The 16,361-nt window shown below is 41.9% G+C and overlaps 1 protein-coding gene across 1 annotated transcript in view; it reads right to left on the bottom strand.

The window, feature by feature from the left end:
- LOC124606114 (carbonic anhydrase-related protein 10-like) overlaps positions 1–16,361 on the bottom strand; it is a 719,303-nt gene that overhangs the window by 397,446 nt on the left and 305,496 nt on the right. The window contains exon 9 of the mRNA XM_047138077.1: positions 9,094–9,248. Coding sequence (XP_046994033.1) covers positions 9,094–9,248 — 155 coding nt within the window. The remainder of the gene's footprint in view (positions 1–9,093; positions 9,249–16,361) is intronic.

The raw sequence follows: 16,361 nt of genomic DNA, 5'->3' as shown, positions 1-16,361 counted from the left end.
TGTTGTCTGTGGTTTGGTGTTTTCTGCTTTTATTTCACTTTTAAATTGATTGTTTAGTTCTGTGAATATGTTACTATTGAAACCACTGTTTTGTGCTATCCCCTTTATTATGTCAAGTTCTTTTTGATTGTTTTCTTCGGAGAGTGGCACTTTGTTTAGTCTCCGGAGCATGTGTCGAAGTGCTGCTTATTTTTATGAGTGTGGGTGGTCTGAGGATTGCGCAATGATAATGTCTGTTGCTGTGGGTTTACAGTAACTTTCAAACATATGCTTGTTGTTTTGTTTCTTGATTGTTATAACCAGCGAAATAAATTTGGCTATACTGATCTATTTCAGTTGTGAACTTGAATTTTTTTGTACTATGTTGATGTTAGTATGTAGTTTTAAATTTTTTTTTTTTGTTTCTTCTATTAAGCAAAGGATATCACCTGTATACCTGAACCAATATAATATGTTTTATTCTTTTGCTACTATTTTTGTGAAAATGATTTGTTCAATGTGATTTATAAACATATTTCCTTAGGTTCCTGAAACTGGGGACCCAATTGGTAATCCATCCCCTTGGTATTCACTACTGAACTGGGAGTAATTTTGTTCTGTTATGAGCTTGATTAATGTATTTCACTAATCTGTTCGTCAAGGAGTTGACTATAAGTTTTCAGATTCTTATCTACAATTTCTATTGTTCCTGATACTGGTATGTTGGAATACATGCTTTCTATATCAAATGAGAGGAGTGCTGTTGTGTCTGTGATTTTTATATGTTTTATTTGTTGTATTATCTGTGTAGCGTTTTTAATAATTCTGTCTTCTTCTACTTTGCAATTTTCTGATAGTAATTTTAACATGTATCCTTCAAGAATGTAAGTGGGGAATTTTCTGAAATTCAGTACTGGTCTCACAGGAAAGGCGAAACGCGTTTGGGACAAATAAATTACAGTGCAGCAAAAAAAGGCGGCTTTTATTTACAAAACAAATATTACTAATAACACCGTAGGCAAGTTCTTCAGTATACAACATTAGCAGTAAGTGCTTCAACACACTTCCACGGGGCACGCCGAAAGTTACTTCTGAATCTGTTGAAGACTCTCTATCCAAGATAAGATGCTGGAATCTCCCAGTCAAGAAGTCCTCGATCAAGTCAGAGAATTCACCTTATACCTCATACTAACGTAATTTCGGTAATAGTACTGAGTCAATTGCATTCCGGAAGTTAAGAAACACTTTGCCTCCCTGATGTCCTGACGTCCTTGAGCTGTTACTTTCAACATGTCATGTGAGAAAAGCACAAGTTCGTTTTCAAACGGATCGATGTTTTCGGAGTTTATGCCAATTAGCATGAAGGCGATCACTGTTTCAGATGCCTCATTATATTTAAGCTCGGATCACGTTTTATTTTCTACATTACATTACACCAAAATGCTACTGCAGCTCGCACGTCACAAATATGCCATCTAAAATCCCATAATACACAAAAATAGCACTTGATAATGGAAGTCATTTCCCAAGTTGTCCGCCCCAGTAGCTGAGTGGTCAGCGTGACTGATTGCCGTCCTCTGGGCCCGGGTTCGATTCCCGGCTGGGTCGGAGATTTTCTCCGCTCAGGGACTGGGTGTTGTGTTGTGTTCATCATCATTTCATCCCCATCCGGCGTGCAGGTCGCCCAATGTGGCGCCGAATGTAATAAGACCTGCGATATGGCGGCCGGACCTGCCCCGCGAGGGGCCTCCCGGCCAATGACGCCAACCGCTCATTTCCATTTCCCAAGTTGTGTTCGGTAGGAAATAAATATAGAAAAATTGAGTCTGTAAGGATAAAGTGTTATTTTGCAACAACCGGAATAATTGTTTTTACATTCGCAAGAATGCACCAGTGATTTCTACTTGATTAAATAAATTTCTTTGTTTCTTTACAGAATGAAAGTAAATGTGGCTTCAGCAAAACTGTATACAAACAGTGTGGTAATGCCGCATTCCGAAGTGCTTGGCAGAGAGTAATTCCCTTTGTATTAGTTAATAAGGCTTTTTCCCGAGAGAAGAACGACTGCTTAAACTGTTCTGTTCGGTAATTAGGATAATCTTGTTTTCACGATTCCTTCGTGAACTATACTGGGTGATTCAAAGAGAAAGAACATTTTCAGCTGTTTATTATAGAACAAATTGTGTAAGATAGAAACACAATGCCCATGTCACTGGATAGAGGAACGTCCAAAGTTTTATGTTCTTACGGACAATGTACCGTTCATTTAAGATGGTTGTCATATGTTGCTCGAGAAACATCGAAACGATAGTCTGTTTCATTCCACACCCAAATTAACAACTCCCTGTTTACTGCATCGACAGCTTCAACAATTCAGTTTCTCGGCTCTTGAAAAGTAGTTGCCATTCGTGATACTCATAATAGGTTCCACTGCGAAACCTTATCTAGAAACTTGGCAGAAATCCAAAGAGATTCGGGTCGTATGTAAAGTATGCTGCCGGCAAGACACCGTAAGTGCCTTCTCTGGCAACAACAATGGAATTACTATCGATGACAGTGCTGCTAAGGCAGAGTTACCAAAGACAGCCTTCCGAAATTCCTTTAACGAAGAAGACAAAGTACATATTCCAGAATTCGAATCAAGAAGAGCTGCAAACTTGAGTAACTTAGGAGTAGATATCATCGGAGTAGAGAAGCAGCTTAAATCACTTAATAAAAGTCAATTTTTCGGTCCAGACTGTATACCACTTAGCTTCCTTTCACAGTATGCTGATAGAATATCTGCATACTTAACATCCATAACCGCTCCCTCGGCAGTAGATCTGTACACAAAGACTGCAGAATACCAATATTCAAGAAAGGGGGCAGGAATAATCCACTAAATTACAGGCAATATGCAGCAGTCATCACTCCGGAATGAAACATATCTGCAATTTTGGTTTGATTTTTACATCTAAAGATAATTTGTTAAAAAAGATAAAAGAATATTATTTTTTTACTTACACCATTTTAGTCTGATTTCCAATCAGATCAGTGGATGTTGTCTTCTTGCACATTTTCCAGGTATTTCTACCTCTGGAGCTGATGTTTTTCGTCTGCTTTCACTTTGACTTGCAGCTTTACCCTTTTTGTGTCATATGACTAAATATATCGTCAATACTGTTCGTAAAACTTCACCATACTAAATGCGTGTGTGTGGCGTCGCCATCTTGAGTGTTGGTTTTGGATTTCGCTTTATATGAAAATTTTATTTTGCTCTGCTGTTTGCCGTTTGTGTATAATGTTTTATTTATGTTAAAATATATGTAATATGTAACTCGAATGACGTAATAGTGTGGGAATCAGTGGTCTAAATTGTAAGCAGAAACAAATGCAAAACCAAGCTATATGGGTGCTGCCTGATGGCCAAATGTTTAACTTCGTTGTGAAACCACAGCAGCCTGTGATAATATTACTTCACTTGACCTTAAAACTGGGAAGCACTATGAATAAGATGTCGAATGAAAAGAGGTTTCAGAAATTGTATACGTACTCTCTTTCAACTTTTTTCTGTTTAACAGACCATAGGCTTTGTAGCCATTCTGGGCAGTTATGGCTACCATTGTACATTTTGCAACTTGATACCTATTGAACTATTAATAAGGCTTGTATCTATACCATTGTACATTTTGCAACTTGATACCTACTGAACTATTAATAAGGCTTGTATCTATGTTATTGCGAAGTTATTACACACTATAATTTTCACATTCGTATCTGTAGTGACCCTATACGTAGAGAAAAACTGAAGTAACCTAGTATGAATTAACGTGATTTCGGTAAGACAAGTCTTAATGTCTTTGCTTAAATGTAGCTCATCACCTGTACAGAACGATGGGAAATAGGCTGAAAATATATCTACATAAAATTCTTTTCATGTTCTGGTCCGCCAGGAGCGTGAACACTCCACTAAATCATGTAACTACATACATTAAAGTTTATTACATCCATCCATATTACCAAAGATTTCAGAGAAGAAATTAGCAAAGCATAGCAAATACACTGCTGCTTTTAAAGAGTTTCAACAACGCTAATAATTACAAATATGTCATGCCTCTCCCCCATTCACAGTCCGCCATACCTACCGTATTTTACGGACTATAAGACGCACTTTTTTCTTCGAAAAACTGCCTCCAAATCTCAGGTGCGTTTATATACTCAAAATTAATATAAAAATTAACAGTTTTTGATTTAAAATTCCCGCCACTCTTAAAAATGGCTATATATTTGGTGCCCCGGGGAAACCTATTTCTAACTGGGAAATTTGATTGAACTCGGGGCAGCAAAGCATCGATGCGACGAACATGCGTTACGGGGATTCACAAGCTCGCCAACACTGTCTCCTTCCCACCCCTCAATCACAAACACAGAACTCTGCCTAGCCTTTGATGCGTCATTGCAGTCTACGGTGTCCGTGAACTTGAAAATGATTTGTGTTATCGGTAACAGTACAAAACTTTCGTTCGTAGCTAGCTTTGTAAATGAAAAAAATAAAAGGTATTGATATGATGCCTGCTATAAATTGAATACGAGCATATGCAGAAGAACATGGAAACAGAGCAGCGGGCGGCATTTCGTTCCTCCACCAACAGAAAAAAACCATTCACGAATGGCGGCTAGTAAAGAAGAACTGAAAAAAATGAGGAAGACTAAATGTACAAAAAGAGGACAGAATGCAAAATGGCTAAGACCAGATAATGATATATTGAAATGGATTTAAGGACTCCATCAAAATGGCATTGGAATTAATACAAAAATGATTCAAATACTCACTCGTAAGTTAACGCTATTGTGGAACTTAACAGACTTTAGAGGAGGAGTTGGTGGGTGCTACAGATTTATGAAGCGTCATGGACCTAGCATACAACAAAAACCAAAGTAACTCAGAAAATGTTACAAGAGTTCGAAGAGAAAATATTAACTTTTCATGGATTTATTTTCAACATCAAAAGAAAACCAGTGTGGAATTGCGGTAAGCCGAATAGAGAATATGGAAGAAAATCTTCTGAAATTTGTTGCGCCAAGTAACAGAACTGTTGCCAAGAAAGGTACTAAAGCTGTAACCATGAAAACAAGAGGGCATGAAAAAGCGCACTAAACTGTTGTCCTTTCATATTGTGCTGACGATACTAAACTTAATCCAATGGTCATTTCCAAGCTCAACCTCCGCCCCGATAGCCAAGGGTCTCGGGTTCCATTCCGGGCTAAGTTGGAGATTTTGTCCGCTCAGGGACTGAGTCTTGTGTTGTCTTCATCATTTCATCCCAATTGACGCACAAGTTCCGAAGTGGCGTCAACTCAAAAGAATTCCACCAGGCGATCGGTCTACCCGACGGAAAGCCGTATCCACACGACATTTCCATTTTTTCAAGCTCAAAACCTTCCGTCGTTGTTCACGTACATGGCAAGGACTGGATGGGCGAGGCTGGTATGACATTATGGATTAAAAGAGCGTGGGAGAGAAGGAAAGGTGTTTTATTGAAGAAGAATTCTCTTCTTGTGCTTGATCAATTTAGTAGTCATTTGAAAAATTCTGTGAAAGAGAAATTGAGACAGCGGAGTACGAAACTAGCCGTTGTTCCGGGAGGACTTACTTTGCAAGTGCAACATCATGATGTATAGATAAATAAACCATTAAAAGAGCATATGAAGGGTGAATGGAACAAATGGATGACGGATTTAACCCAACATAAATTCACGCCGAAGGAAGGTTTCGAACGATCTAAAATCAAACAAATATGTCAGTGGATAAAACAGTCGCGAAATAGAGTAAGATAAGACATTAATTTACAGTCTTTCAAGAAGTGCAGCATAACTAACGCTCTCGATGGCAGTGAAGACCATCTCATATACGAGCTTTGCAGTCTAATAATAAAAACGGAAAAATTATTATTTTTTTAGAATTCCTTAAAAATTAAGGTGCGTCTGATGGTCCGTAGCGCCTTATGGATCCTTACAATATGGTACATCTGAATCCATAAAGCCTCCGATAGTGAGAGAGACTCCTGATCAGGTGCCACGCATGTGGCAACAGCTTTGAGGAAGCGCAAGGGAATCACAAGGTGGCCAACCCCAGTCTGTGAATTTTACTGCCCTAAGCTGCTAGTTTTCTTTTCCAAATCTTACTTTTAATCGTTGGTGGATTACTCATATGTGTTCTGTGATTAGCTGAGACAGTATTAGACGCGAATCCTTTGCTAGACACCCCCTGCGAGTACCATTAGGTGATACTGTGCGCTTCCGGGTGTCCTGTCGAGTCTGTATTTCCATTTCATACTCGCTGTTTCGACGATCGACGCACTTTGGTCGGAGTCCAGGCAGCGGAATCACATGTAACAGCAAAACTTGAGGTACCTGAGAATAATAGCGGGGTCGGTCGTTGAAACACCGCGCGTGGAATGAAACAAGTCGTCAGAACACCCGGAAGCCTACCATTAATCAATCACGCAGAAAAGTACCTGGTAAATCACTATTAGGCGATCGTTTTGCTCGCAGGAGGTCAACTCCTCCTATTTTGTGGTCTGGAGGGTGGTCATCTCCAAGACTCTGCCTCTGCGTCACCCACCCTGCCCATCGCAGAAAACCAAACACACAGAAATCAAGTACCCAGCTTCCTTAACGTATTTTAATACCTAGACGGGACGACTATTTCGCCACAACGCACGCAGAATTGGTGATGCAATACACGCGTAAAACAGTAACGTTATATGTTATTTCTTGTGCAGCAATAAGCGCAGATCAGTCAGTGAACTGCACCTTAAAAAAGTTATATTAGGCTGACGGATAAGTTCTTAGCGTTTTTCCGTAAGTTTGATAAACACTACAGATACAAATAAGAGAAACTTTAGTCGTCAATTTCCCTTCTCTATTTACAACAAAGCTGGGGTACTTTTCAATTCCGCGACTATAGGTATCACGTCGTTTAGAGGCCCAGAACTCGTAGAATCATGTTCGGTGCGCATTTTCATCCGGAAAGGAAGTTACTTGAAGCTTGTTTCTATAGAGAGCGAAAAAGTTGAAGATCTTAGGATGAAAGACCGTAGAAAAAGTGGGAGCCGAATGACTTCCCAACCCAGGTCCATGGAAGGGTTTTTGTCAGTCTAGCAGAATGCGTTCGGGCCTTAACATGGGGTAGCATCACTTCACACAGCCTTCCTAGTCGTTGTTCTTGGATTGTATCTGCAAGACGTACCAGTTATGGACAGTAAATGTCAGCACCCCGGATAAGCAGTTCCTAGTACATCACACCGTCGCCATTCCATCAAATGCATGACATGATCTGTTGTGGTTGCGTGCAAATCTTTGAGCGGGGACTTTGCTGTTTTTTTTGGGATAAAGTATTCCTTTCTTTTCCATACGTTAGCATAAAGACACTATATCTTGTCACGAGTAACGATACAAGATAAGAATGGTCGGTGTTGTTCACGAGCCAATTAATTACCAACAAGCAAAGTTGCACATATGGCCCCCCGCTGATTTTTGAGGTTTTGGCTTACAGAACGCGGTACTAGTACATCCGATTTCTGAACCTTTCCCATTGCATGCAAATATCGCACGATGGTGGAATGTTCACAGTTCATCTCATTTGCCAGTTCTCGAGGGCAGCGACGTGGCTCATTGTGGATTAATGCTTTTAAACGATCTTCACCAAACCTCGAAGATCTTCCTGAACGTGAAGAGTCAAAGATTTCAGAGTGATCTTAAAACTAGAAAACCATTTTCTTTCCGTCCTCCGTCCAGTGGCATTATCCCCAAACACGGGGGAAATGTTTCTGACTGCCTCTACTGCTCTCGCGCGTCTATTGAACTCCAAAAAGCGAATATGTCGGTAACGTTCCGATTCCTGCTCTTGGCACTCCATTTTCCAGCGTTCACATCTCCACTCACTTCTCCAAATGGCAATACGATAGTATGTAAACTCAGATAGCAACAGTCAACTACAAATAAAAAATGGAAGTTAGTAAATAAACTCATAGCAACCGGAATACCAACGTGCTAGACAAAAACACTACTATCTTATGAACCAACATAATATACGTAGGAGACGTCTGCTCACTTGTTAGCTTCTTTGGTGAAAGACAATATGATGCCGTATCAAATGATTTTCGTATACCTAATGATACGTTATTCATGTGATCGTCTGTGAATCCCCACGGCATCCCCCTGTAGATATTGAAGACAAGAAACTGTAACTGTAATTAGGATAGTCGCTATTATCTAAGATAATAAAATGCATATAATGCTGTACGACACAACTTAATCAGAGATGAAAAAAAAATTATGTCTTTAATCAAAACGAATGAAAAGCAGTCACGGAGAGAGAAGACAATGAAATACATTCTCTTTGGAGATTATGCGTATTGAAAAAAAGTTCAACTTTATTGTAAACTTCCTGTCTTGTTTCCCAAAGTTACGTTAATTATTTCTCCCGTTCATTTGTGAAGCTCGTCTGCACTAGATTATATATAAATATATACACAATTACGTGCAGTGATTAGAGGAGACAGCATTTATTTCCGCACTTGTTATCAGGATGTGGTAAATTTTAGTTTTAAAAGAGTGCTACATGTGATCTCATATATGGACACATATTTTCCATACTAGTTAAATTGTCCCCACAAGAAATCGCCGCTGCTTTCCACTGTAAAAAGGCCAAGAAAAACACGCCTTCCAAGAGATGATTATGGTTCAACCGTCGAACAGCACAGAGGATGAAGTAACAAAGTTGCAACACAAGCAAAATTATATCTACTATACTAACAACTTTTATAAAGCTACGTGTGACATTTTCGTTCACAAACACAGACCATAAGAAAACATTGAGCATTTTACGGCCTCTTAGGTTAATAATTATTTCTATTTGTTTCTAAAGACGAGAGAGACAGACACTGAAATTTTTGATAAGTCGAAATTGTATAAAACAATCTAGGATAACACCGAAAAACTGTTGAGTTGACGGTTATTTGAACATAATACTGTTTAACAACGTAGCTCGTCCTTGTAGGGAGACAATTAATCTCCTTGTAGCATCACGCCGTAGTAGCGTTAGAGCCAGCGCGGTCGGCGCTACCCTACCTGCTGCTTGGTGATGTAGATGGGCTTGTTGAGGATGATCCACGTGACAGTCTCGTGGCAGGCGGGCATCGTCGTGGACCCGTCGTACGTCATGTAGTAGTCCGTGTCGGGCAGCAGGCCGCGGATCGACAGTCGACGCACCTCTACCTCCTGACCTATAAGTGAAAAGTCAGTAGGTAAAAAGAAACGCCAACCTTGTCGTACAAAACACTCGAAAACATGTACCAAAGCATATTTGGCAAGCGCCTAAAAGTACCAGAAAACTACGTGTCAAAATTGAAGTATGAAGTATGTGAGATGTGACAAAGCAGCTTGTCGCGGTGATATTTTTGTGTGAATGGTACATGTAGTTCTTCCCGGTCAGATTTGTTAGTCTAGAGCTTTCGACGACATCCTCCGCCGTCGTCTGCAGGACTTTACATCTTACTAGGCTTATAGGTACTTCATTTAATTGACAAAATTATGCCGTGGAGAAGTTATTAAGTCTCGGAAATTCCGTATGTTCGTGAAGATTATGTCGATGTCTGTCACTGAAGATCATTGGTAGCTATGTTGGTTTCCTAACTTCCTGGTAGATTAAAACTGTGTGCAGACCGAGACTCGAACTCGGGACCCTAGCCTTTCGCGGGCAAGTGCTCTACCATCTGAGCTATCCAAGCACGACTCACGCCCCGTCCTCACAGCTTTACTTCTGCCAGTACCAGTGCAAGGTTCGCAGGAGAGCTTCTGTTAAGTTTGGAAGGTGGGAGACGAGTTACTGGCAGAAGTAAGGCTGTGAGGACGGGGCGTGAGTCGTGCTTGGGTAGCTCAGATGGTAGAGCACTTGCCCACGAAAGGCAAGGGTCCGGAGTTCGAGTCTCGGTCTGACACACAGTTTTAATCTGCCAGGAAGTTTCATATCAGCGCACACTCCGCTGCGGAGTGAAAATCTAATTCTGGATATGTTGGTATCGTTAGATGGCGACGATTCGTCTGATATCTCTTTCCCTTTCATCATCAACTGACCGTTTCCTTGGACCAGTAAAAGTGTAGCTACTGCCTCGGTTCAAGTTGTTACTCATTCTGATCTCAACAACTTCTCTGATGACGGAATCCCAGTAGGTAGAGGTGCACGGGATATTGTTTCCGTTTTATCAAACATAATCGTATGTTTGCTCCTGATCATGTGTTCTGCAACAGCATATTTTTCAAAATCGGAACATTTAATGTGGCGTCGTTACTGTGTGCAGCGCTCTGACGCTGTTCGCGTTGACATAAGTGCTACCCCATTCACATTTCGTATGTTCCAGGAACAGCGATACGAAAGCTGACTTTTCATTGGCGCGGCATCTCTTTAATTATAAATTAATTTAATTGGTCAGGCAATACGAACAGTTTCAGAGCGATGTACGTAGCACATTAAATATCCCTGATTTGATAAACCGCTGTTTGCCGACCACAGCCTCACAAACAGACATACGATTAAGTTTCCGAAACGGAAATATTATCCCATGCATCAACATCTTGGAATTCTTTCATCAAAGAAGCCGTTGAGATAAGAAAGTGTAACCTCACCCTTAACGTAGACAGCGGCTACACTCTTAGTGGTACATGGAAATGCTCAACTGATGCTGAACGGCAAAGTGAAATCATTTGAATCACCCACCATCTAACGAAATCAGCGTCGCTGCTGATTGTGTTCAGTCACTGATATAGGCATACCATTTGGTAGTACATGGAAGTTCACTGATTTCGTTATTTCTCCATGGCTTAATTCGGCCAAATAAAGTACGTAAGTGCCTACTGAAATCTAATCTCGTGCCAAAGACTACGGTGGATAGCTCTGAAGTAGCAAGAAATCCGTAAAGCATTTATTCAATGTGAGTTGTCATCTGTCCGCATCTGTCAGGAGGCGGAAGCAGAAACTACAACGAACCACTGTATTTCACTGACAGCGTTCTGATACCGTCAGATTATCTGCATCTATGTTCCGAAAACCGCTTCACAGTGTGAGATGGCGTGGCTAGTTCCGGTACCACAGTCAATTTGTCTATCTTTGTCCAATTTACGCATGAAGTGGTGACAGTGACTGTCGGTAGGACTCAGTGTGTCGTGTAATTTGTGTGTTTTTACAGCTACGCAGTCTGTGAGATATCTAGATACGTATTCTAACTCCACTAATCACTGCGAAGGCGTTGGCAGAGGGTACTTGCCGCTATGCCACGATGAAGGTCTTCTCGCTGTTCGAATCACGTGCGGAGCGCGGGACGAACGACTGTTTAAATGTCTCCGTTGGGTGACGTAACTAATTTCGTCTGATCCCTGCTATTCCTATGGAAGTGATACGTAGTAGGTTTGGTATATTCTTCAATTCCTTTCCTAAAACTGGTTCTTAGAATCGTTAAGCGTCTGACAGTTCAGGTTTCCAGCGTGTCTGTGTCGCCCTCTCGTAAGTCACATTAACTTGTGAACATCCAAGGCGCCGTTGTTTCTGTACGATCAGTATCCGCTGTTAGTTCTATCTGGTAAGGGCCTCACATAGCTGATAAATATTTTTGGATGCGCTGCAGAAGTGTAGCCTGCATCTTCCCAGCGTCCTACAATGGACTGAAGTCTGCCACTTGCTGAGTCTGCTTTATCTTTCCATTTCATTGCCAGAAAAACTATTACATCCAGTCATTCGCATGAGTTGGTTGATTCAAATTATGCATCACTGATAGTGTACTCGTGGGATTTTATGCTGTTTTTCATTTTTGGGGAGTTTTGAAGGTAAGTTTCTTCCTGAGTCATCACGGTTCTCTTGTAGAGTCTGCCGCTGCAGTTGACTGAGCTTCTCCTTGACACAAAGGGTCCCAAACCGACCAAGATTGGTCAGGAAATGTCGAACGAGAGTTTTTCCAGCTATGTCTTTTGTTAGGGTTCTCTCCTCTGAAATATTCGACCAATAATGGATCATCCTACCAAAAACGAGCGATACGTTTGCGGGATTTCTAATAAAAATGAAATCATGTGATGGTATGGTGTGGCCCTCAGCGACGTTCCCTCCGACCCAGTGTTGAAATATTAAAAGTTTTGGCTGGTTTCGTTGTCTAGGGGCTGGGATACGTAGTTGCCGCATTAAAAGCGAAAAACTGCTGAGTCAACAGTCTACATTATGAATATACACATGAATAGAATGGTCAAAGGTTCCTATCACTCGGCAATTGCGAATGTGACGTATTAATTTATGAATGAAAGATTGCAGTTAAATAAAATTCTGCAGGTACTATTTTAATGATTTTAAATGATGAGTACGATAGTAGAAGAACTTATTGGTGTCGATGTTCCAGCAATTAAATATAATATAAGTTGAATAACAGGGAAAAAATAGATTCCTACTGCACGTAATTAGTTATGAACTCAACAACGCAGCTCGCGAGATATTCACATCTAAATGCACACTACGTCTTCACTGTAGAAGCCAAGGAAATCTCACAAGTCCACAAGTAGGCACTCCGAAGCGTATCTATCTGCCGCGTCACGTTCAAACCGCTCCACACTCTCCATCCAAGTCTCTGCCGCGACCGTGCGTCCATCCGTCGCGCCGTACTGCCCTGGACCCTCTCGTGTCCTCTCCCGTACTGTCCAGAACTCTCCTGTGTCCTCTGCGACTGTCCCTTGCGCCACACTGTTCAGAACTGCCCCTCCATTCACTTCGGTAGTCGCCTCTCTTAGTAATGAGCGTTGTGATTGGCGATAATGCTCCCATCATGTCTCCAAGCCAATGCACACTCACAAACATTTTGAAACACTCGAACAGTCCACGGGTATACTGGCGGTTCATAGTGTCCAACGGGCACAACATTTAGGCGATCAGACATGTCGCCATCGTCAGGTGCGCTGACGAACTGAGCTCCTGAGGGCGGGCGGCCGATTTAAATCCCATCCCTCGCGGGCCGCTCTCTTCGCCGTCCGCGCCCGCGCGCCGGCGGTCGCGAAGACGTGGGCGTCGGAATCTGTCGTAGCGTCGATGTGTTTGCTACGTCCGCCCTGGTCGCCAGTTCGTACTTCTTGCTGAGAGTCTTCTTAATTACATTCAGCCCGCATCTCGTGGTCGTGCGGTAGCGTTCTCGCTTCCCACGCCCGGGTTCCCGGGTTCGATTCCCGGCGGGGTCAGGGATTTTCTCTGCCTCGTGATGGCTGGGTGTTGTGTGCTGTCCTTAGGTTAGTTAGGTTTAAGTAGTTCTAAGTTCTAGGGGACTTATGACCACAGCAGTTGAGTCCCATAGTGCTCAGAGCCATTTGAACATTTGAATTACATTCAGTTCCGGGTCCCAAGCCTTGCTAAGATTGTAGCCGCAGTCTCGGTTGATAAGATCTTCCCTGGTGCGAATTTCGATAGCCTCCTTTATAACGCTGTCCCAATATTTAGAGGTCTGAGCCAGGATCTTGGTACGCTCATAATCCATCTCGTGTTTCTCGGACAAACAGTGCTCTGCTACCGCCGACTTATTTGGATACTTCAGTCGAGTGTGCCTTTGATGATCTCGGCAACGATCTTCGTTGGACGCTATGAACCGGCAGTATACCCGTGGACTGTTCGAGCAACAAATACGCCGGGAGAAACTGAAGAATCACATTTTGAAACACATTAGAAATACCGGATTTACATTTAAATAACTTGAAATTAAATAAATATTCCTACGGCTGGACCACAAACACTCTCTAACACACATTATTAAATACATAAACAAATTAAATAAACATATATCAAAGGAATAGCTACAAAAGGCAGGCCAGTAGCCTGATGTCTCTGTGCTTTCTAAAACACAGTAAATATTTAACCAATTTCTTCTTGAATAGTATATATCGGATATAGACACAGACGAATAAATACATTTATAAGCACGTTGCTACCGTTTTTTCGAGTAACTGTGAAGTACTTACGGCCTCATACGATTAATAACAATCGACCATTTTGACCCCCAATAACTCATATATTATTCAAGTTACATGCCTGTAAACACGTCGATCGACAAAATCGGATGAACCGTTTAGATTATGGAAATTCGTTGCTGGGTGTCACTTGTATAATTTATCATCAGATACTGAACTTTAAACTAATAAAGATATTGAAAATCTCATTACACCATCAGAATCGCCGGGCAAACAATGGTAATGTACATGTTTCTTTTTGAGGTATCACGAATCCTCTGGCTACTATTAATTTCTATATGACCTGTGAAAGGTCTGCCATGATGGTTTCACGAAGTCCGCCATCTTTGGCATTCTTGGCATACAAGTCTTTTTCATTGACACAGCGTCACCAAGGAATTCCCAGCCACGTGGTCGGCATGGAGCCCGGCTTACGTTGGGCACCACGCGGCTGCCGACGAACCGCGGCCCGCCGACAGGCCCCAGCGCGGCCACGCCAACTCTGAACTTAGAATATTTTCGGGGCGCCACAACTCGCCCATTACCCCACACGTTACTGCTCCGTGTTATTCAGTGCCAGGCCTTGCAATAGCGTCGAGCGGCCGCAAATCTTTGTTTCTTCTTCACCATTTTCTTCTTCTTCTTGGCTTCCAACATACTCAAAGCTCACGATCGACCTCGCAAGTTCCCACCAAATGCTCCTGTCCTGTGCTACTTCATCCTCACTATCTCAATCAGCCTGTTGCGTATTGTTTTAATTTCATTTGCCCATGTACCTCCTGGGCCTCCCCCTCGGTCTCTTACCAACTGACTTCCACATAAATATACTTGAAACTACTTGATTCTCTTCCATTCTCATCAGACGGCCTGCCCAATGAAGTCTTTTGGAATTTATTATGCTAATTGTTTTTGTTTGTTGTGAAAGAGTGTGGATTTCTGTGGTGCGCCTTCTCTTCCAAAAAAATGGCTCTGAGCACTATGGGACTCAACTTCTGAGGTCATCGGTCCCCTAGAACTTAGAACTACTTAAACCTAACTAATCTAAGGACATCACACACATCCATGACCAAGGCAGGATTCGAACCTGCGACCGTAGCGATTTCGCGGTTCCAGACTGTAGCGCCTAGAATCGCTCGGCCACTCCGGCCGGCCTTCTCTTCCACCTTCGCGATGCATTGTCATACTATGAACCATAAATTGTCTTACAAACTTTATTTTCAAATACTTCTAATTGGTGTTATTCCATTACAGCTTAACTCCGTGTTTCTGCTCCACAGGTTTTGATAGGTCTGATGACTGTGTTGAACAGCTTCAGTTTAGTTTTTCTTGTCAGTAGTTTAGCCCCTGGAAGTTTTTGTGTGGATTAGTAAGCTCTATTAGCATTTTGCAGTCACATTATTGTTTCTACATCTCTCTAATGTTTTTCTTCTATTATTGGACCCAGAAATTTGAACTGTTCAGCGCATTCGAATTTATGTTTCCCGGTTATTAGACACGATTATGTTGTCTTGTTTATCTCTTCGTGTTGGAACTGTCATGTACTTTGTTTCCTGACCATTTACTTTTAGGCCATGTATAGATGCTTCTTCTACGACATACACAGATATTCTACTTGTGTTTCACTTTTTGCAATGAACACTTTATCTTCTGCAAACGCTAGAAGCTTAACTTTATTTCTTTGGAAGGTCACAGCGGTTTCTACTTCGAGTCTCCACATAGCCCACACTAAGGCTAAGCTTCGCTAAAGTTTTCTGGCGTATACTACTCTTACCCACGAACTAACTCCCGGAGCTTCATTTAGACAAAGCTACTGGGAGAGAGGGTGAAGTTTCAGTCATCATGAAGACACATGGCAGTCATAGCGCTAGACTCGCGATCAAGTTTGTTAACCGACCATCAATCACCAAGGGATTTCTCGAGCGAAATTGTCTTCTTATACTTTGGTGCAGGGCGATTGTCATTGACGTACTGATTTGACTGCTGCTCCGCTTGAAGCAGGAATAGTTGGACCACGGTCACACAGACGCCATTGAGTCGGTATGCAAAATCATTTGGACTAGTTTTAAAACGGCTCTAATACTGAACAATTCTGCCAAAGCTGCATGCTCCGTAGAGAAATGGCTAGAAACTAACGTCACTTAAAAAATTATTTTCGCATTTTCGTTCGATCGGCAGTCAACAAAGTCGTTACCCATTTCCACGTTCAATGATGCGCCAAAACACTAGGAAGATTGCCTTCCGCGAATGGAGCGCCGTTGGTAGCGTCGCAGGTATGTGACGTGGCGAGGAAAGTACACAGGCGAGCAGAGAAGGATGGCGAATAATTTTAGCGGCGAACTAATCTCAAATGTGGGAATCCACTGGCACAGTAGACT

This window comes from Schistocerca americana, chromosome 3 (genome assembly GCF_021461395.2).
Source record: "Schistocerca americana isolate TAMUIC-IGC-003095 chromosome 3, iqSchAmer2.1, whole genome shotgun sequence".
Lineage (NCBI taxonomy): Eukaryota > Metazoa > Arthropoda > Insecta > Orthoptera > Acrididae > Schistocerca > Schistocerca americana.
The sequence above is the reverse complement of the archived record's forward strand: the minus strand, read 5'-3'. Positions and strand labels throughout refer to the sequence as shown.